This window comes from Rutidosis leptorrhynchoides, chromosome 4 (genome assembly GCF_046630445.1).
Source record: "Rutidosis leptorrhynchoides isolate AG116_Rl617_1_P2 chromosome 4, CSIRO_AGI_Rlap_v1, whole genome shotgun sequence".
NCBI classification, from domain to species: domain Eukaryota; kingdom Viridiplantae; phylum Streptophyta; class Magnoliopsida; order Asterales; family Asteraceae; genus Rutidosis; species Rutidosis leptorrhynchoides.
This window is the reverse complement of record NC_092336.1, coordinates 419,456,621-419,474,812: the sequence shown is the minus strand read 5'-3', so window position 1 is coordinate 419,474,812 and position 18,192 is coordinate 419,456,621. Positions and strand designations below refer to the sequence as shown.

The following is an 18,192-nucleotide window of genomic DNA, read 5'->3' as shown; positions in this document are numbered from 1 at the left end:
TGCTGTATATTAAAAACTGTACTTTTCATGCACTTAAAGTGGGAAACAACATAAACAGTCAAAGATATGTCACACTACGAATAATTCACATTCACATATATTATAATCCAAAGACTCGAACATTAACTCGTTCATAACATACATACCCCGACAACATAATTTCAATGCGCACACATTTACTACCACGACACTATATGTGGTTTACAACATATAACCATAACACGAATAACACCAAACATACTTATAGGACCCAATGAAAACAATCATTCAGAACTTAGTTTTTGTGATCCTTTTGGAGGACGAACGATGAGAACTGGACATTTCGCATGATGTGCACAATAATCGCTGATGCTTCCAAGTACAGCCCTGCATATACACCATTTACCGATTATTAATATGACACGTTTTAGTCATATTCATAATTTTAATTGTTATTAGACTTTTGGAAATGTTTTAGGTTACCTCTTTATCTGGCCAAGACCTCTGCTGCCAACAACAAGAAGATCAACATCCATCTGCTCTACAGCTTCGACCAGTATCTCCTTCGGGTTGCCCTTTAACACCAAATACTCTGCTTTTATCTGTTGAAAAATATAACACACTTTTTTTTTTTTTATATGTTCATATATTTGAAAAACTATAGACCTTAACATGTAGACATTAATGATCATAAATGAGTTGCGACAGAAACACAAGTAACCTTATGCTGGTCACATAATTCTTGAGCACGAGCCAGGATTTTAGCACCACTTTCTTCTTCTGCTTTAGCAACCGATTCTCTCATCCCAGATGTCGCAAACAAAACTGTTGCAAATACAATGTTATTTTTAACATAGTTTTAAGTACTGTATAATTCTTGTGAACTCAAACAACAAGAAAATTTGAAGTTTTAAAAGTTAAAGTTATGTATATCTAGCTCAACTGCTTACGTGGGCCAACAGGAGTGGCGGTATAAGTCGGTTGAAAAGGCGGTTGGACATGAACCACAGTGACCGTGAAAGGTGGCTCGTGGTCATCCATTGTGGGATCATGTTGAAGGAAAAGATGTTGAAGAGCCCATTTGAGAGCGTAGAAGCTACCATCACTCTCGTCGACAGCTATCCATATTTTCATCGTGATCTTCTCCTCGGTTGTCTCCTCCCCATTTTCCGTTGTGTTCGTTATCTTCTCGACTGATGGCATGGTGGTTTCGACACTTCCGTTTGGTGTCTCCATATTTCTCGGTGTCTGTGAATTCAAAATGAACACCTTTGGGAGTTGTGATTTAATGTAGAGAAATTTGTAACGGGTTCTATGTGTATATATAGAAAATTGGTGACCTTCAAGTGGACTCGATATCGTCATAATGTTTCCCCAGGTGAAAAGTTGGTTTGTCCAAGTAAAAAGAATATAGTTTTTTTTTTTTAACTCGGAGTTAGGAAACTTACACAGCGAATCCATACGGGCATCGCGGATGGTAAAACCCCTCGAGTGAGGCTCGAACGCAAGACGTCTGCAACCACCGAGGCCTATAAATTGGACATGTAACCTCAAAGGAAATATTTTGCAGCTAATGGGGATCGAACTCCTGACCTGCATTATGGAAAGTCAGGTCATCACCAATACACCAACACCTTGAGGTTAAAAAGAATCTAATTTTACTTGGTTATAGGTGAAATGTTTGTGATTTTAGTGTCATCTAACATTCATTTTAATTAATTTGGATTTACTTGAATGCAAGAGTTAGTTAATTATACTTAACAATGGGTTCGGAGAGTGTGTAGTATACGCCCGTAAGAATTAGCTACTAACTGTCGCGTAATTTGCGGGGGTCAAGGGGGCCGCACCCCCTTGCGGGTTCCAAGGGGCAGAATCAAGCCAAGTGTTATAACTTTTCGTATAACAGATTTTCCCTCCTGGATAAAGAGTTACACCCTTTCATTTCCTAACTGCCAATTTAACAGTTTTCTTATCCGTTATTTAACATTCTCCATTCATTCAACAACAATAGAAAAACGCACATTTTCTCTGACAATTTGATTAGTGATTTCATTGTCAAAAAACACTAATTGCGTTCTTGTCTTATCCCTTTAAAGATTTTGTGAAACCTAGACAACAATTGGGTCGAAATACTTTATCGAGAAAGTGAAAACACGATTCAAGAATCAATTCGGACATTCAAATCATACCCTATTTCTAACATGAAATTCAAAGTATAGAAGTTGTTGCGAGCGTATAAGATTTTTTTAAGTTATACGGGGAGATGTGTCGTTTTACTTAGATGTATATGTTGAGTTATTCGGTAATTGTTTTCGGCACTTCCTTTAGACCCCGTTTGGCTCACGGAATTCAATGAGATTCTAGCGGAATTAAAAATTGAATTTAGACACGCGTCGTGTCTAAATTCAATTCTAATTCCGTCAGAATCTCATTGAATTCCGTGAGCCAAACATGGCCTAGTTACTTTAAAATATGATGATGAGACTCTTTGTAAGTATATCAAGACATCAATCACTAAACTATCTTGAAATGAAGTAAGTATAGAAACTAAAATTTGTTTGGTTTTTTTCAATAAATACTAATAAACAAACTAATATTTGATCAAATTCCGTGTAAACTCGACTTTGTATATTTGATGAATTGATGACACACCTATTCACGTATGCATGAATAAAATAAATGAATTTTTTCTTTATTTCTTTTCTTATCACCAACAAAAGGAAATATGGTCCAATTTTCTCTTTATATCATCTTATAATAAGTTTATAAAGTTGACACATTGCTTATTTGCTTTCCTTTCACTTAATTGCCTTTCTATATTAGGTGTATATCTTTTACTATTCATATCATTTTGCAAGTTTTGGTGTATTTTCATAGTTAACTTGTATGTATTGTATTTGTATTGCACAAGTAAAACTAAAGTGTATGTCGGTCAAGCATTTGCCATAAAAAACTACTTTAGGCATTATTAATTAACAAAGAAAGATTGTTGCAAGAAAGATTGTTGCCTGTAAGCAAAAGACATTACAAATAAAATTTGTTAGCCCTTATAATGAATAAAATTTAAATGAATATGTTTAGGCTATCTGAAAAAGAGAGGTATTTTCTTCATATGTAAGCGGTTTAATCGAATAATTCAATGACGACTTCTGACCTTTTTCCATGACACATCAATATATGTTGATGTTGAGATTTGAACCTGAGAACTCTTGTGAAATAACTTAATAAAAAAATGCTTCGTCATTTTGCCCATAACTTTTTCACACAAACTTCAGTTTAGTTTATTAAAAAATTTAAATGTCCTTAACTCAAAGGACCCTCCTTGCCTTCATAATGTATGCTCAATAAATGAGTCGTTCGCATACTTTTTGGGCGAGTACCATTACTAAACAAAACTTTGAATTTGAACGAGTAATTTTGTTATATCGCCGACTTGATTATAATACATATATTGTTCTGAACTTGCGGGCATAGCCTAACGGTTCACCCCATGTACTTCGTGTCATGGGATAGGGAAATGTCATGGGTTCGATCCTTAGGAATGACATGATTTTCTTTAAAACAATTGAACACCAATAATAGTGGTATAATATTGACCCTATAGGGAGGTATTACCGGATTCGTTCACGGACCTCTACCCAGGAACACTGCCCGCATGGATGTGTTACCGGGTATCGTCGATCGGGTTCGGGTTTCCGCCCGAATGTGTGTTATACGTGCAAATGATGAAGGTCGTTGAAATAAATGATCTACTGATGCCAAAATAAATCGCCGTTAAAAAAAATACATTTATTGTTCCAGTTTTGCTTAAAAAAAGACATAAAATATCAGACAAAACAAGACTTTCACACATAAATATGCCTGCTTTGCACACGTCTAGGGCTTGTGCGAGTTCACTACTCCTCGGGTGTGTCACACCCCCAAAATGGACCAGGGGTAGTTGTGACTAATCATATCATAACATAGTTGTATAAATGAGAACGACTCTATATGCGACTTTTTAAATAAAACCTTTGTTAATAAAACAGTGGAAGTAGTAACAAATGTTTACATTATTATTAAAATGTAAAATAAATGTTTATGAACTAAAATATAATATGCGATGTGGACTCCATGCAAGCATCAAATCTATCATCACAAAGTTGCAAACAGCTAGCTCAATCATCACCTGAGACAAAACATGCTTAAAGTGTCAACCAAAAAGGTTGAGTGAAATTCACAGGTTTATAAATAATATCCAAAGTTTTAGACCACAAGATTTAGTTTAAAGTTGATCAATATAGATATATCAATCTAAAAGTGTTGCTGCAGTTTGTAATATCGCTACTAAACAATTTACCCTATGACACCTTGTAATGTCAGTGTCGTGGAATCATTATTATGTAACCAAAGACCAACGGTCGAATGGTTAGAGGCGTTACTCTCAATAGGCCTACTCACAATAATTAAGTTTGCATTTATACGTAGCAATTAACGATATTACGGTAGGGATTCATCATGAATCAAAGCAAGATAGTATAGTTAACAGTTGAGTACTTGTGTCTAAGCGTAAAATAGTTTAAAAGCAAGCATGTGTCTCACCCCAAAGTTGTAAAACAGTTATGAAATAGTAAAAAGTGGGGCTATGAAGTTCACCTTAGTAGCAAGTAAGTTATTCCACGCAAAGAAGAATGAACGGAGTAAGTGATCGGAGATCTTAACCTAAAGATATAATCTTTGATTAGTTAATGTCTAACAGACATAAAGTTTGTTTATTAATATAGCAACTATATTAACAGTGACGTTTTTCGAGAAAAGTTCCTATTTCTCAAAAGTTACTATTTTTGGAAACCTACTATTTATGGAAAACTTCCACTTATAGTAAGCTTCTAGTTTAAGAATGTTCAGGTTATAATCCTCAACAAAGACGTTGTACAATCTCGCCCAAACTTCATTGCTAACATGCAAGTCACTCGAATGATCTATTGTTACCGAGCGGCCCAGGATCTCTTGACCAGAATCTAAGTCTTGGCATTCGAGATCCACAAGCGTCCCATAATGGTAACAAGGATCACCCTTGTGACAACTCGGAAATTTCCGAGTTGATTTAAACAAAAACTTTATATGATTTCATTAAACTTCGACTGTTTCCGACGATTCACGAATAACCGATTATAAAAGATATGTAAATATAATTGTGTGTGTATATACATCATTATTATTATCAAGTATTATAATAATAATAATTATTATTATTATTAATTATCATTATCATTAATATAATTACTAATATATTATTAATATATTAGTATTAGTATTAATATTAACATTAATATTAAAATAATGAAATATCATTATTATTATTATTATTAATACTATTATTATCAAATTTATTATTATTATCATTTATCATTTATTATTATTATATGATTATTAGTATCATTAACATAATCTATTATTATTATTATTATTATTATTATTATTATTATTATTATTATTATTATTATTATTATTATTATTATTATTATTATTATTATTATTATTATTACCATTATTAGTATTATTATTACTAATATTATTGTTATACCTATTATCATTATTATTGATATTATTATTAATTATCATATTATTCTCATTATTAATTATATTTATTATTATTATTATTAATATAATTATTAGGATTATTATTATTAACACAATTATTATTATTAACTTTTAATCAGTAATTAGTAATATTTAATAATGGAAAACACGACAGATACCTAAATTAGGTATTCATTCAGCTTTTTAATTTTATATTTGTATATATTAATCGTAATCTGCTTCCATCTTTTTAGGTATCTGTTTTATTTTTTTTATTTCATCGTGATTGTTTTTTATTTTTTTATTTTTCTTCTATGCTGTAATCTAGTCAACACACACTCAAATTTGCATATAAGTTAAATCATACAAATGTTTCATCAACAATTATCAAATACTGCAAGTTGTAAAAAAAAAATAAGAAAAAAAGAAACTGCAGCTCTTTCTTCTCTGTTCTTATTCATTTTTCCAAAATCACGAAAACGAAATCCATTTCAAAAACTAGAAGTGCAGTTGTGTTAGGAATCTCCTACTTAATCTATCTGCAAAATCCCAAGCTTCAATTCTTTCCAACGAATTCAAATTTTTGAGTCAAAGTTCTTGAAATAAAAAGTCAAACGATGTTCTTTGATCGAATTCGAGTTCGTGGTGATGTTTTCAGTCAAATTGATGGTTTGAAAAGTTTCAAGGAATAATTTGAAACATAATTCGTGTTGAAATTGTTGTTTAAAACAATCCCAAAATCAAAATCAATATATTTTTTTTTCAAAACAGCGAGCTGCAGAAGCAGCTGTTTTAATTTTTTTTTCTATTTTAAGTAGCACAATCAATCTCTTAAATCGTTTCTGTGTCAATTTCATCTTCTAAAATGAATAAACCATATCTCTTTTATAATTAAGTGATCTCTGATTGATTGGTTCGGGCCTGCTAATGTAAAGAAGAAGATGACAGATACAAACAAATTATATAATTAATACGGGGTATAAAATCAGAAAAACAAAAGACGGATCAGTGGTTTGAGGTGTTTACGGGTGAGCGAGAGGTCACGGGTTCGAGCCCGACTTTGGGCATTTTTTTTAAGAAAGGCCTTTTAAGGTAGTTTTCCATTTCTAAATTATTATTATTATTATTATTATTATTATTATTATTATTATTATTATTATTATTATTATTATTATTATTATTATTATTATTATTATTATTATCTTTATTATTATTACTAATGTTATTATAATTATTGTTATTATAATTATTACTAGTATTAAAAGTACTATTAGTATTACTAGTATTATTATTATAATTATTAGTATTATCATTGTCAATAACATTATCACCACTAGAATCATTATTAAAGTTATTAATCTTAATACTAACATTATTATTTTATGATTTTTATTGCTAAAACTAAAATATTTTTCTAATATATTAACATTAATAAGTTACCTTGTTAAATTAATATTAAGTACTTCAATTACTAAAAAATAAAAAATAAATATATTTAAGTCATGTTGAATTATTATCAGTATTACTATCATTATCGTTAGATTAGTGTGATAAATATTATTTTAAACAAATAAAAATCATATAAAAATATATTTTTCATCTATATTAATATTATATACTATTTTGTTTTAGTAAAATGTTATTATAATTAATTTGCAAATAATCTATGTATATATTAAATTGAACCATATATATGTATATTAATATATCAAATAATATTTTAAACATCAATATATGATATGTATAATAAATGACATAATATTTGATATATGTATAAATATTAAGTATTTAATGAATATATCTAATTTATTAAAAATTATTAATATAAGAAGTATATTAATAACAAATATATAAACTGGTTAATTGTTATTATACGTTTTAATATATACATAACTGATATAGGTTCGTGAATCCGAAGACAACTCTGCACTTGTTCAGTACCATCATACACATATATACTACAAACTATCATACAGTATCGTGAGTTTTCATAGCTCCCTTTTTATCCATATTTTTGGGCTGAGAATACATGCGTAACTTTTATAACTGTTTTATACGTTAGGCACAAGTACCAACTATTAAACTGTGATATGTTGGGCTATGACCAGCAAGTCCCCAACCGACAAGTATAAACGATAACTTGTTACGGGGCAAACTTGAAAGTCTAGTCTAAATATCAGTACCAACTATTAAACTATGCTATACCCGGCTATGTCCGACTAAGTCCCTACAGTGATATTTTTAATTGCTGCGGCATTCTTAATTATTGGGGATAGGCCTATCGGGAGTAACGTCCCCGATACATTTGACTAAGTCTTTGTATTACTTGATAATGAAATTAAACAGCAAGGACAGAACAACTTGTCACGGGGCAAACAACGTTTAGTCTAAATATCACGCACTGGCATAACTTTTTGATCCTGTGGGAGATCAACTTGACTGGATCTGAGTGATCTACTTATGAAAACAAATCTTGTGGTCTAACACTATTACTGAAATCATTATTTATGACAAACCTATGAACTCACTCAACCTCGTGTTGACCTTTTTAAGCATGTTTATTCTCAGGTACTTAAGTATTGCTTCCGCTGTATATCTGCTGCTTTAATGATGATTGCTTGCTATGCTTGGAGTCTTCATTACATATCATATTAATTAAAGACATTTAATGTTCTAAATACAATGTAATTTATTTATCTTCCGCTGCAAAACTCAATAAAACGTCTCATATAGATTCGTTCTCCTTTATACAACTGGGATTTGATATAATTAGTCACAAATACCCCAGGCCCTATTTGGGAGTGTGACATATTGGTATCAGAGCAGGTTGTTGTAGAGAACCAGGATTGCATTTTATGTGTGCCTTATACAATTAGGTACCTTAGCAATGTAGGACTACAACTATCCTTGACCATAGTGCCTTTAATTGTTGCCTTTAACTGTTAAATGCTATACTATACTTTAGAAACCTTACTTATCTTAGAATGCCGTGCCAATCTAAGAACAATGCTCATTCTCCTAAGTACTATCAAATTCCGCCACCATATTTAAATGCGACACCATGATTTCTGAAATTCTCGACATTCCTTGTCATCTATCATGGTTTTGTGTATTACATATGTATTACATGAAATGTTATCAATGATTCTTGAAATCTCTACTATTCATATTCATTATTTTCAAAATCTTTGCTTTCTCGTTATTTTTGATCATTGAATTTTCTTGACGGATGGCGTCTACGAAACTCTAGAATGGAAGGGTTTGGATTACCGATTTAAAGGATCCTATAGCTCAAGCCCCTAGACCTGAATAGGCCATCATGAATTGAAAGTCTTTAATCGAAAGTTTATCTGATTACATACTTATCATTTTAATCTCGACACGTCATACCACCATTTTTACATAAATGGAGTATAGACAAATCATATCTTATCATATCTATCCCAATAGACTTTGTCTAACGCTTTTCCTAAATTCCCTCCGTAAATTACGGAAATCTTTTTGCTATATATACGTATTCAAGAAGATGAATATATCATTCAGCATTCAACACCCATTTCATATCAAACCCTATCCCAAACACATAATATGGATTTCTCGAACTCTTCGAGCTCCAACAACAGCGTAACCGGAACAAACGAACCAATCAGCCATAACCTTTTCTGGATGAATTTGGGATGGGTTCGTAGCCGACTCAATCAATGGAGGCAAGAAGAAGGTGATCCCTTCCACCAACCGAATTCACCTCTTGGTGAAGAACTTGAAGCGCTTACCGGCGAACCAGTCCGAAACACCATTTTCTCTCTTCTTTCCAGGGTATCCCATCACGAATATATAATATCGAAGATTCTAGATCTTATTCACCCCCTTGTTCCAATCGCCAATTATCCCGGAATAGTAGAAGAAGTCAATGAGCTTCGCGCTCGAGTGGTGGCTCTGGAGAATATGGTGCGAATTCTATAAGCATCAGCAGCACCAACATCATAACCAGCATCACCACCAGTACCAACAGTACCATCAACATCACCACCAACAGCATCAGCTTCATTAACAACAACATCCGCATCTCACTCGGTACCTCAGATATCAACATCATACGCCCATAGATACCAAGGAATATTAGTAATAATGAGTTAAGATGTATTGACTCATTCTTCGTGAAGAATTATATATGTATACCTTATATATATGTGACGATCGCTCCAAATCCATATGGACGAACACATCATTCATCGATTTCATTGCGAGGTATTTGATCTCTATATGATACGTTTTGTAAACATTGCATTCTTTTGAAAAGGCACACCATAAATGAATATTTAAATCAAAGGTTTTCGACATCTGATGATTTCTACATATAGACAATCACCGTAAATAATAGTTTACAATAGTAATTCCGTTGACGATGCAGTCAAAATAAGATACATGGTGATGATTTGGTGAATGCAACGTTTCCTTGATAAATATGCCATGTAAGACTCCATGCACATAGCTTGTCTAACATATAAGCGAACAGCGGAAGACTTCTAGGGAACCTGAGAATAAACATGCTAACAAGTGTCAACACAAAGGTTGGTGAGTTCATAGTTTTAGTGTTTCGCATAATCTGTATATAAAGGTGGATCACAAGATTTCAGTTGTTTCATTCAGAAACATTTATCAAAATATTCTATAAGATTGAGCACCCTGGTAACTAAGCTTTAACGTTTATCTAATAAGTACCCCTGTGTTTAACATGCAACCAACATGTATGATACAATCAAATAGCATACGTCTGTTTTATAGTTCAGGCTAGGGTTTCTATACCTGGAACAGACGGGGATGTCAAGCTCTATGGATCCATATATAACTACTCGCGCCCACCAGTTCTTATAACCGGCAGTTACTAGTTACCAAAGCTAAGGGATTTTCGGTTCAAACTCGGTGTAGAATTTAGTATGTACTTGTATCCATTGCGTTTAAAATAAAGTGCATGTATTCTCAGCCCAAAAATATAGATTGCAAAAGCAATTAAAAAGGGAGCAAATGAAACTCACCTTAGCAGCACATAAAGTTGTTCATCGTAATGTGACCGAAACTCGGAATATCAAATAATCGTAGATCTCAACCTAGAGAACATATGTTGGTCAATAAATGTCTATCAAGATAGGTCAGGTCATAGTGTATCACAATCCTAATGCTCGATATCAACATACAAAAGTTATCCAATGTTGTTTCAAAAAGTCAATTTTGACAATAGTTCAACAAACGAGACGTACCTTATATAAGGATTCATTTACTCGGCTGGTAATATTTAAAAATCCATTTTATCAATCTTGTAAACAAGTTGTTTAAATCTTAATTGCAAATTCAAAAGCAATTTCAATTAACGTCAATCATAATTCAGTTGATCATATATTTTAATCCGTTCATCGAACTTATTCGATATCTAAATGAAAAGTTATTGATTTTTCGTCAACTTTCCAAAAACATGTATGTCATATACCTTTTACTAGTAATATATGTATTTAATTCGTGATTCATTATAAACTGTTTAACGACGAAATTTAGCATACTGGCATGCCTAAACATATATACTCGAGCACTAGACATGGATACACAATTAATATATAAAAGATAAGATATGAATGCTTACGTATCAATATTGTGATTTCATATCTCAGGAAAGTACGTAGACGCAACGAAGATGATAAACACTAGGTTTGACTCACAAATATACCCCCGAACATTACCCATAACCTCCTTGGCAATAACCCATAATTTCCTTAGCTCTATCCCGCTCGAAAACCCATTTCAAAAGTGACCCGCTCTTGGCCTCGTCGTAGTATTTTATGTACTAATACTACTAATAATAATAGGATTAATAATAATATTAATCTTAATAATAATAATAATAATAATAATAATAATAATAATAATAATAATAATAATAATAATAATAATAATAATAATAATAATAAATTAAATAAAATAAATAATATACGGAGTAATGATGGTGTAACACTGAACCAAAATTCGATGCTTTTATAGGATGTGGCCTGCAACAGTACCCCATGCGATCGCATGGGGTTTAGCCTCCTTGGCCATGCGATCGCATGGCTAGAGGATCCAGCTCACAAATTTTTGTCTCGTTGTTTGTCGACATATTATTTATTTATAAATATAATATAATTAATCTATATAATTAATTATATATTAAATTAAATTCACGTGCATAGTGGACTTGTAATTTTTGTTCCGATAAGTCGTACGTTGTCACTCGACTTATGTCCCGGTTCCGGTTTCTCGAACGCATTTTCGTACGCTTAGAAAACTAATACTTTACGTTTCATGACACGTACCTTTGTCAAAATATAGCCCTAAATTATCCCTAAATTATATCACTCAAAGTGTATCTTAAATTTTCGAGTGTTTTGGTCATTACTTCTATAAATCATTGTCTCGTAGTATATACATATACATATATACATTTTCATTTTAAAATAGTGTTTTACTGTAGCAAAGTTTTTTTACTGCAGCAAATAGTGATTTTTGAAAACACTGTAGCTTTTCGGATACTGTAGCAATTCAAAAATACTGTAGCAAATTAGTGTTTTACTGGTTCATCTTAAACGTTTTAGTTAACTTATCTAAATATCAATCAGATAATCAAACCAATAAGGTTAATGCACAGTATCATTTTCATAACACTTTGTTACGTTTTCAAGTTATAGTATATATATGTATCTATTTACATATAATTGTTCGCGAATCATTGAGAACAATCGAAGGGTATTTGAATAGTTCAAAATTTTGAGATTCAACTTCATAGACTTTGCTTATCGTGTCGGAAACGTTAAAGATTAAGTTTAAATTTGGTCAGAAATTTCTGGGTCATCACAGTACCTCCCCGTTAAAGAAATTTCGTCCTGAAATTTAAGTGAGGTCGTCATGGCTAACAATAAAAATGTTTTCATGACGAATATGAGTTGATAAATAGAATTTTTATCACCGTTGAATAATATGGATAAAACAATCCAATTACTCGAAGCGTATGGGGGAAGTTATCGTAATAGAGTGAAATGGAGAATAGAGATGCGTTTTTAACTCTTGACGTAGTAACGATTGATTTCTGAAATTTAAGGAATAGAAAATCTTCATAATTTAAATAAGATTTGATTCTTCGAAATTTAAGGAAATTAGGATTTCCTTTGATTAAATGCGTAATCTGCCTCCTGTAGTGACCCGAACTTTTCCATGTTTATATATATTAATTGAGATTGATATTTACATGATTAAATGTTTCCAACATGTTAAGCAATCAAACTTGTTAAGACTTGATTAATTGAAATATGTTTCATATAGACAATTGACCACCCAAGTTGACCGGCGATTCACGAACGTTAAAACTTGTAAAAACGACATGATGATATATATATGGATATACATATGGTTAACATGAGATTATGATAAGTAAGTATCTCCATAAGTATATTAACAATGAGTTATATACATATAAACAAGACTACTAACTTAAGGATTTCGAAACGAGACATATATGTAACGATTATCGTTGTAACGACATTTAAATGTATATATATCATATTAAGATATATTAATATATCATAATATCATGATAATATAATAATTTAACATCTCATTAGATATAATAAACAATGGGTTAACAATATTAATTGAGATCGTTAACTTAAAGGTTTCAAAACAACACTTACATGTAACGACTAACGATGACTTAACGACTCCGTTAAAATGTATATACATGTAGTGTATTTAGATGTATTAAAATACTTTTGGAAGACTTCAAGACATATATCAAAACACTCATACTTAACGAAAATGGTTACAGTTACTTTCCCATTCTTTTCTTTCATCAAGAATTCTAGTCGTATTCTTACCCGTATTATACACAGCTTCAAAACGTACTTACTATGGGTATATACCAATAGGAACTAGCATGGGATTCCACTCTAGATTATGTCATGTATGACTAATCAATTTTAACTTCTACCATGAGCTAGTCAACTAACTAGAACTCCTTTTAACCCCACTCACCACTCACCAATTAACACTCATCATTCACTCCATTTCACTTCCAAATCTCTTTCTAATTCTCTCTCAACACACCCACACTATTATGAACGTATTTTTCCAGTAGTTAATCATCATCTTCATCAAAAATCACTTCAAGAATCAAGCTATAATCATCATAGGAAGAACACTTTAAGAATACTTCAAAAATCCCTTTAAGTTTACTAATTTACTTCCAAGCTTTCTAATCCATTCCAAGTAATCATCTAAGATCAAGAAACCTTTGTTATATACAGTAGGTTATCTTTCTTATTCCAGGTAATATTCATATTCAAACTTTGATTCAATTTCTATAACTATAAACTATCTTAATTCGAGCAAAAATCTTACTTGAACTTGTTTTTGTGTCATGATCCTACTTCAAGAACTTTCAAGCCATCCAAGATCCTTTGAAGCTAGATCATTTCTTGTCACTTCCAGTAGGTTTACCTACTAAACTTGAGGTAGTAATGATGTTCATAACATCATTCGATTCATATATATAAAACTATCTTATTCGAAGGTTTAAACTCGTAATCACTAGAACATAGTTTAGTTAATTCTAAACTTGTTCGCAAACAAAAGTTAATCCTTCTAACTTGACTTTTAAAATTAACTAAACACATGTTCTATATCTATATGATATGCTAACTTAATGATTTAAAACCTGGAAACACGAAAAACACCGTAAAACCGGATTTACGCCGTCGTAGTAACACCGCGGGCTGTTTTGGGTTAGTTAATTAAAAACTATGATAAACTTTGATTTAAAAGTTGTTATTCTGAGAAAATTATTTTTATTATGAACATGAAACTATATCCAAAAATTATGGTTAAACTCAAAGTGGAAGTATGTTTTCTAAAATGGTTATCTAGACGTCGTTCTTTCGACTGAAATGACTACCTTTACAAAAACGACTTGTAACTTATTTTTCCGACTATAAACCTATACTTTTTCTGTTTAGATTCATAAAATACAGTTCAATATGAAACCATAGCAATTTGATTCATTCAAAACGGATTTAAAATGAAGAAGTTATGGGTAAAACAAGATTGGATAATTTTTCTCATTTTAGCTACGTGAAAATTGGTAACAAATCTATTCCAACCATAACTTAATCAACTTGTATTGTATATTATGTAATCTTGAGATACCATAGACACGTATACAATGTTTCGACCTATCATGTCGACACATCTATATATATTTCGGAACAATCATAGACACTCTATATGTGAATGTTGGAGTTAGCTATACAGGGTTGAGGTTGATTCCAAAATATATATAGTTTGAGTTGTGATCAATACTGAGATACGTATACACTGGGTCGTGGATTGATTCAAGATAATATTTATTGATTTATTTCTGTACATCTAACTGTGGACAACTAGTTGTAGGTTACTAACGAGGACAGCTGACTTAATAAACTTAAAACATCAAAATATATTAAAAGTGTTGTAAATATATTTTGAACATACTTTAATATATATGTATATATTGTTATAGGTTCGTGAATCAACAGTGGCCAAGTCTTACTTCTCGACGAAGTAAAAAATCTGTGAAAGTGAGTTATAGTCCCACTTTTAAAATCTAATATTTTTGGGATGAGAATACATGCAGGTTTTATAAATGATTTACAAAATAGACACAAGTACGTGAAACTACATTCTATGGTTGAATTATCGAAATCGAATATGCCCCTTTTTATTAAGTCTGGTAATCTAAGAATTAGGGAACAGACACCCTAATTGACGCGAATCCTAAAGATAGATCTATTGGGCCTAACAAACCCCATCCAAAGTACCGGATGCTTTAGTACTTCGAAATTTATATCATATCCGAAGGGTGTCCCGGAATGATGGGGATATTCTTATATATGCATCTTGTTAATGTTGGTTACCAGGTGTTCACCATATGAATGATTTTTATCTCTATGTATGAGATGTGTATTGAAATATGAAATCTTGTGGTCTATTGTTACGATTTGATATATATAGGTTAAACCTATAACTCACCAACATTTTTGTTGACGTTTAAAGCATGTTTATTCTCAGGTGAATATTAAGAGCTTCCGCTGTTGCATACTAAAATAAGGACAAGATTTGGAGTCCATGTTTATACGATATTGTGTAAAAACTGCATTCAAGAAACTGATTTCGATGTAACATATTTGTATTGTAAACCATTATGTAATGGTCGTGTGTAAACAGGATATTTTAGATTATCATTATTTGATAATCTACGTAAAACTTTTTAAACCTTTATTTATGAAATAAAGGTTATGGTTTGTTTTAAAAATGAATGCAGTATTTGAAAAACGTCTCATATAGAGGTCAAAACCTCGCAACGAAATCAATTAATATGGAACGTTTTTAATCAATAAGAACGGGACATTTCAGTTGGTATCAGAGCGTTGGTCTTAGAGAACCAGAATTTTGCATTAGTGTGTCTTATCTAGTTTGTTAGGATGCATTAGTGAGTCTGGACTTCGACCGTGTTTACTTGAAAAATGATTGCTTAACAAATTTTGTTGGAAACTATATATTTTTAACATGTGAATATTATGTGATATATTAATCTCTTAACGCGTTTGATATTATGTGATAGATGTCTACCTCTAGAACAAGTCCCATTGACTCACCTAATAATAATGAAGAGTCAAATGTAAATTGGAATGATTCGTGGACTGATTCACAAGTTCCCGAAGAGGAACCGGAAGAAGAGTCGGAACCAGAAGAAGAATCGGAACCGGAAGAAGAATCGGAACCGGATGAAGAAATAGAACCGGTGGGGGAAATAATAAAACGGTTAAGTAAAAGAAAATCCTCAACCAACCGACCAAGGTTAATTATGGTCAATGGTGTTTCCGCTAAGGAAGCAAAATATTGGGAGGATTACCAATTCTCCGATGAATCGGATTCCGACGAGAATTCCGATGATGTTATAGAAATTACCCCAACTGAATTTAAAAAGGCAAAAGAAAATAATAAGGGAAATGGCATAAAAATAGAGAAATCTAATTCCAACTCCGATGAACTTTATATGTATCGTCAACCCCCGAAGTCCTTAAGTTGTAACAATGACCCGGGAACCTCTAAACCACCAGGTTTTTCTAAACCAATGTGGAAAATAACGGCTCGTATTAGGGGAACATCATATATCCCTAGAAACTTGGGAAAACGATCCAAAACCAAAGAAGAAGAAACAAGCGAGTCGGAATAAGATAGTTGTATTCGTGTGGTGTAATATATGTAATATAGTGTGCTTATGCTTTATGATATATGTAAAAATTGCTTGTATTAATAAGTATTTTTTTTTATGAATCTAACTCTTGTCTATTTTACAGTATAAAAACACAAAATGGATAGACAACCCAATATTTTAAGAGACCTACCCGGAGACATGATTGATGAAATCTTGTCTAGAGTTGGTCAGAATTCTTCGGCACAACTATTTAAGGCGAGATCAGTTTGTAAGACATTCGAAGAACGTTCCAAGAATACCTTGGTTTATAAAAGGCTTTCGTTCGAAATATGGGGGATATCACATTGGGAAATCCATAAGTTACGATGTGTTTACTTTGACGCATATATTGCGGGGAACCCAAATGCTATTTTACGCAATGGGTTAAGAAATTATTTTGACTCAATATATCCGAATATTGGACTTCGTGATTTAGAAAAAGCGGCTAACATGCAACATAAAGAAGCATGTTATGCTTACGGATTAGTAATGTTCGCTTCTCACCAAAGTGAGAACAAGAACATCGGGCTACAACTATTAAACAAAACGTTTCCACAAGTGACGGAGTCGGTAATTGGGGTAAGAAATGAGGTTTTTAGATTGTTACGGGACTGTTGGACATTACGTAACCCTCGTCCCTTTGACGAAGTTACAACACGCTGTCTTATCAACGGCCATAACGGTTATGTTCCACAAGACCAAGGATGGGAAGTAGTCCTAGTAAAACCAGAATGCATGACTTGTTTCTGGACGTATGAATTACGTGTCTTTATTGCCTTTGCTGAACAACTTGTGTACTAGCTAGAATTATCTTGTATCAAAGTTATTGTCTGCTATATTTCATGCTTTATGTAAAATAAGTGGTATTGTAAGTTTGTAAAATATTGTATAAAAGCTTGAACGCGAAATATAATTATAATCAGTTTTTCATATAGAATTGTAGTAGTTGAATTGTATATTAGCTACTAAGTATGAACTTAACGGGTAGGTACTACCCGAATTTAAACTTATAAAATGCTAATATGAAGAAAAAGCTTTTATAAATGAGTTCATATTATGCTACGAAATACTATTAACTACTCTTAATATTCTGTATGATTAACTTGTTCCATTTGACTATTTTGAAGGAAATGGCACCGACTACTCGACACACCGTGAATATGAATGAAGAGGAATTCCGTACTTTTCTAGCTTCAAACATAGCCGCAGTACAGGCTGCGCTACATACCAACAATAACCTTGGATCTAGCAGTACAGGAAATCGTGTAGGATGCACCTACAAAGAATTCACTGCCTGCAAACCTTTGGAATTTGATGGAACCGAAGGACCGATCGGATTG

At 32.0% G+C, this 18,192-nt stretch overlaps 1 protein-coding gene across 1 annotated transcript; it reads right to left on the bottom strand.

Annotated features, from left to right (window-relative positions):
• Nucleotides 1–57: 57 nt before the first annotated feature.
• On the bottom strand, nt 58–1,281 carry LOC139844208 (uncharacterized). Its single transcript, XM_071834429.1, has 4 exons — nt 930–1,281; nt 701–804; nt 463–581; nt 58–366 (listed from the first exon to the last, which is right to left on the bottom strand). Exons 1-4 carry the CDS (start codon nt 1,213–1,215, stop codon nt 264–266), a joined length of 612 nt encoding a protein of 203 aa, XP_071690530.1. The 5' UTR covers nt 1,216–1,281; the 3' UTR covers nt 58–263.
• Between the last annotated feature and the right edge of the window lie 16,911 nt (nt 1,282–18,192).

What these genes read in the sequence shown, in the direction of transcription:
- LOC139844208 (XM_071834429.1), bottom strand. Translation starts at nt 1,215, where the DNA reads ATGGAGACACCAAACGGAAGTGTCGAAACCACCATGCCATCAGTCGAG. An exon ending in CGCCACTCCTGTTGGCCCAC is followed by an intron (nt 805 to 929) that starts GTAAGCAGTTGA and finishes TATTTGCAACAG; the next exon opens with TTTTGTTTGCGACATCTGGG. An exon ending in AATTATGTGACCAGCATAAG is followed by an intron (nt 582 to 700) that starts GTTACTTGTGTT and finishes ATTTTTCAACAG; the next exon opens with ATAAAAGCAGAGTATTTGGT.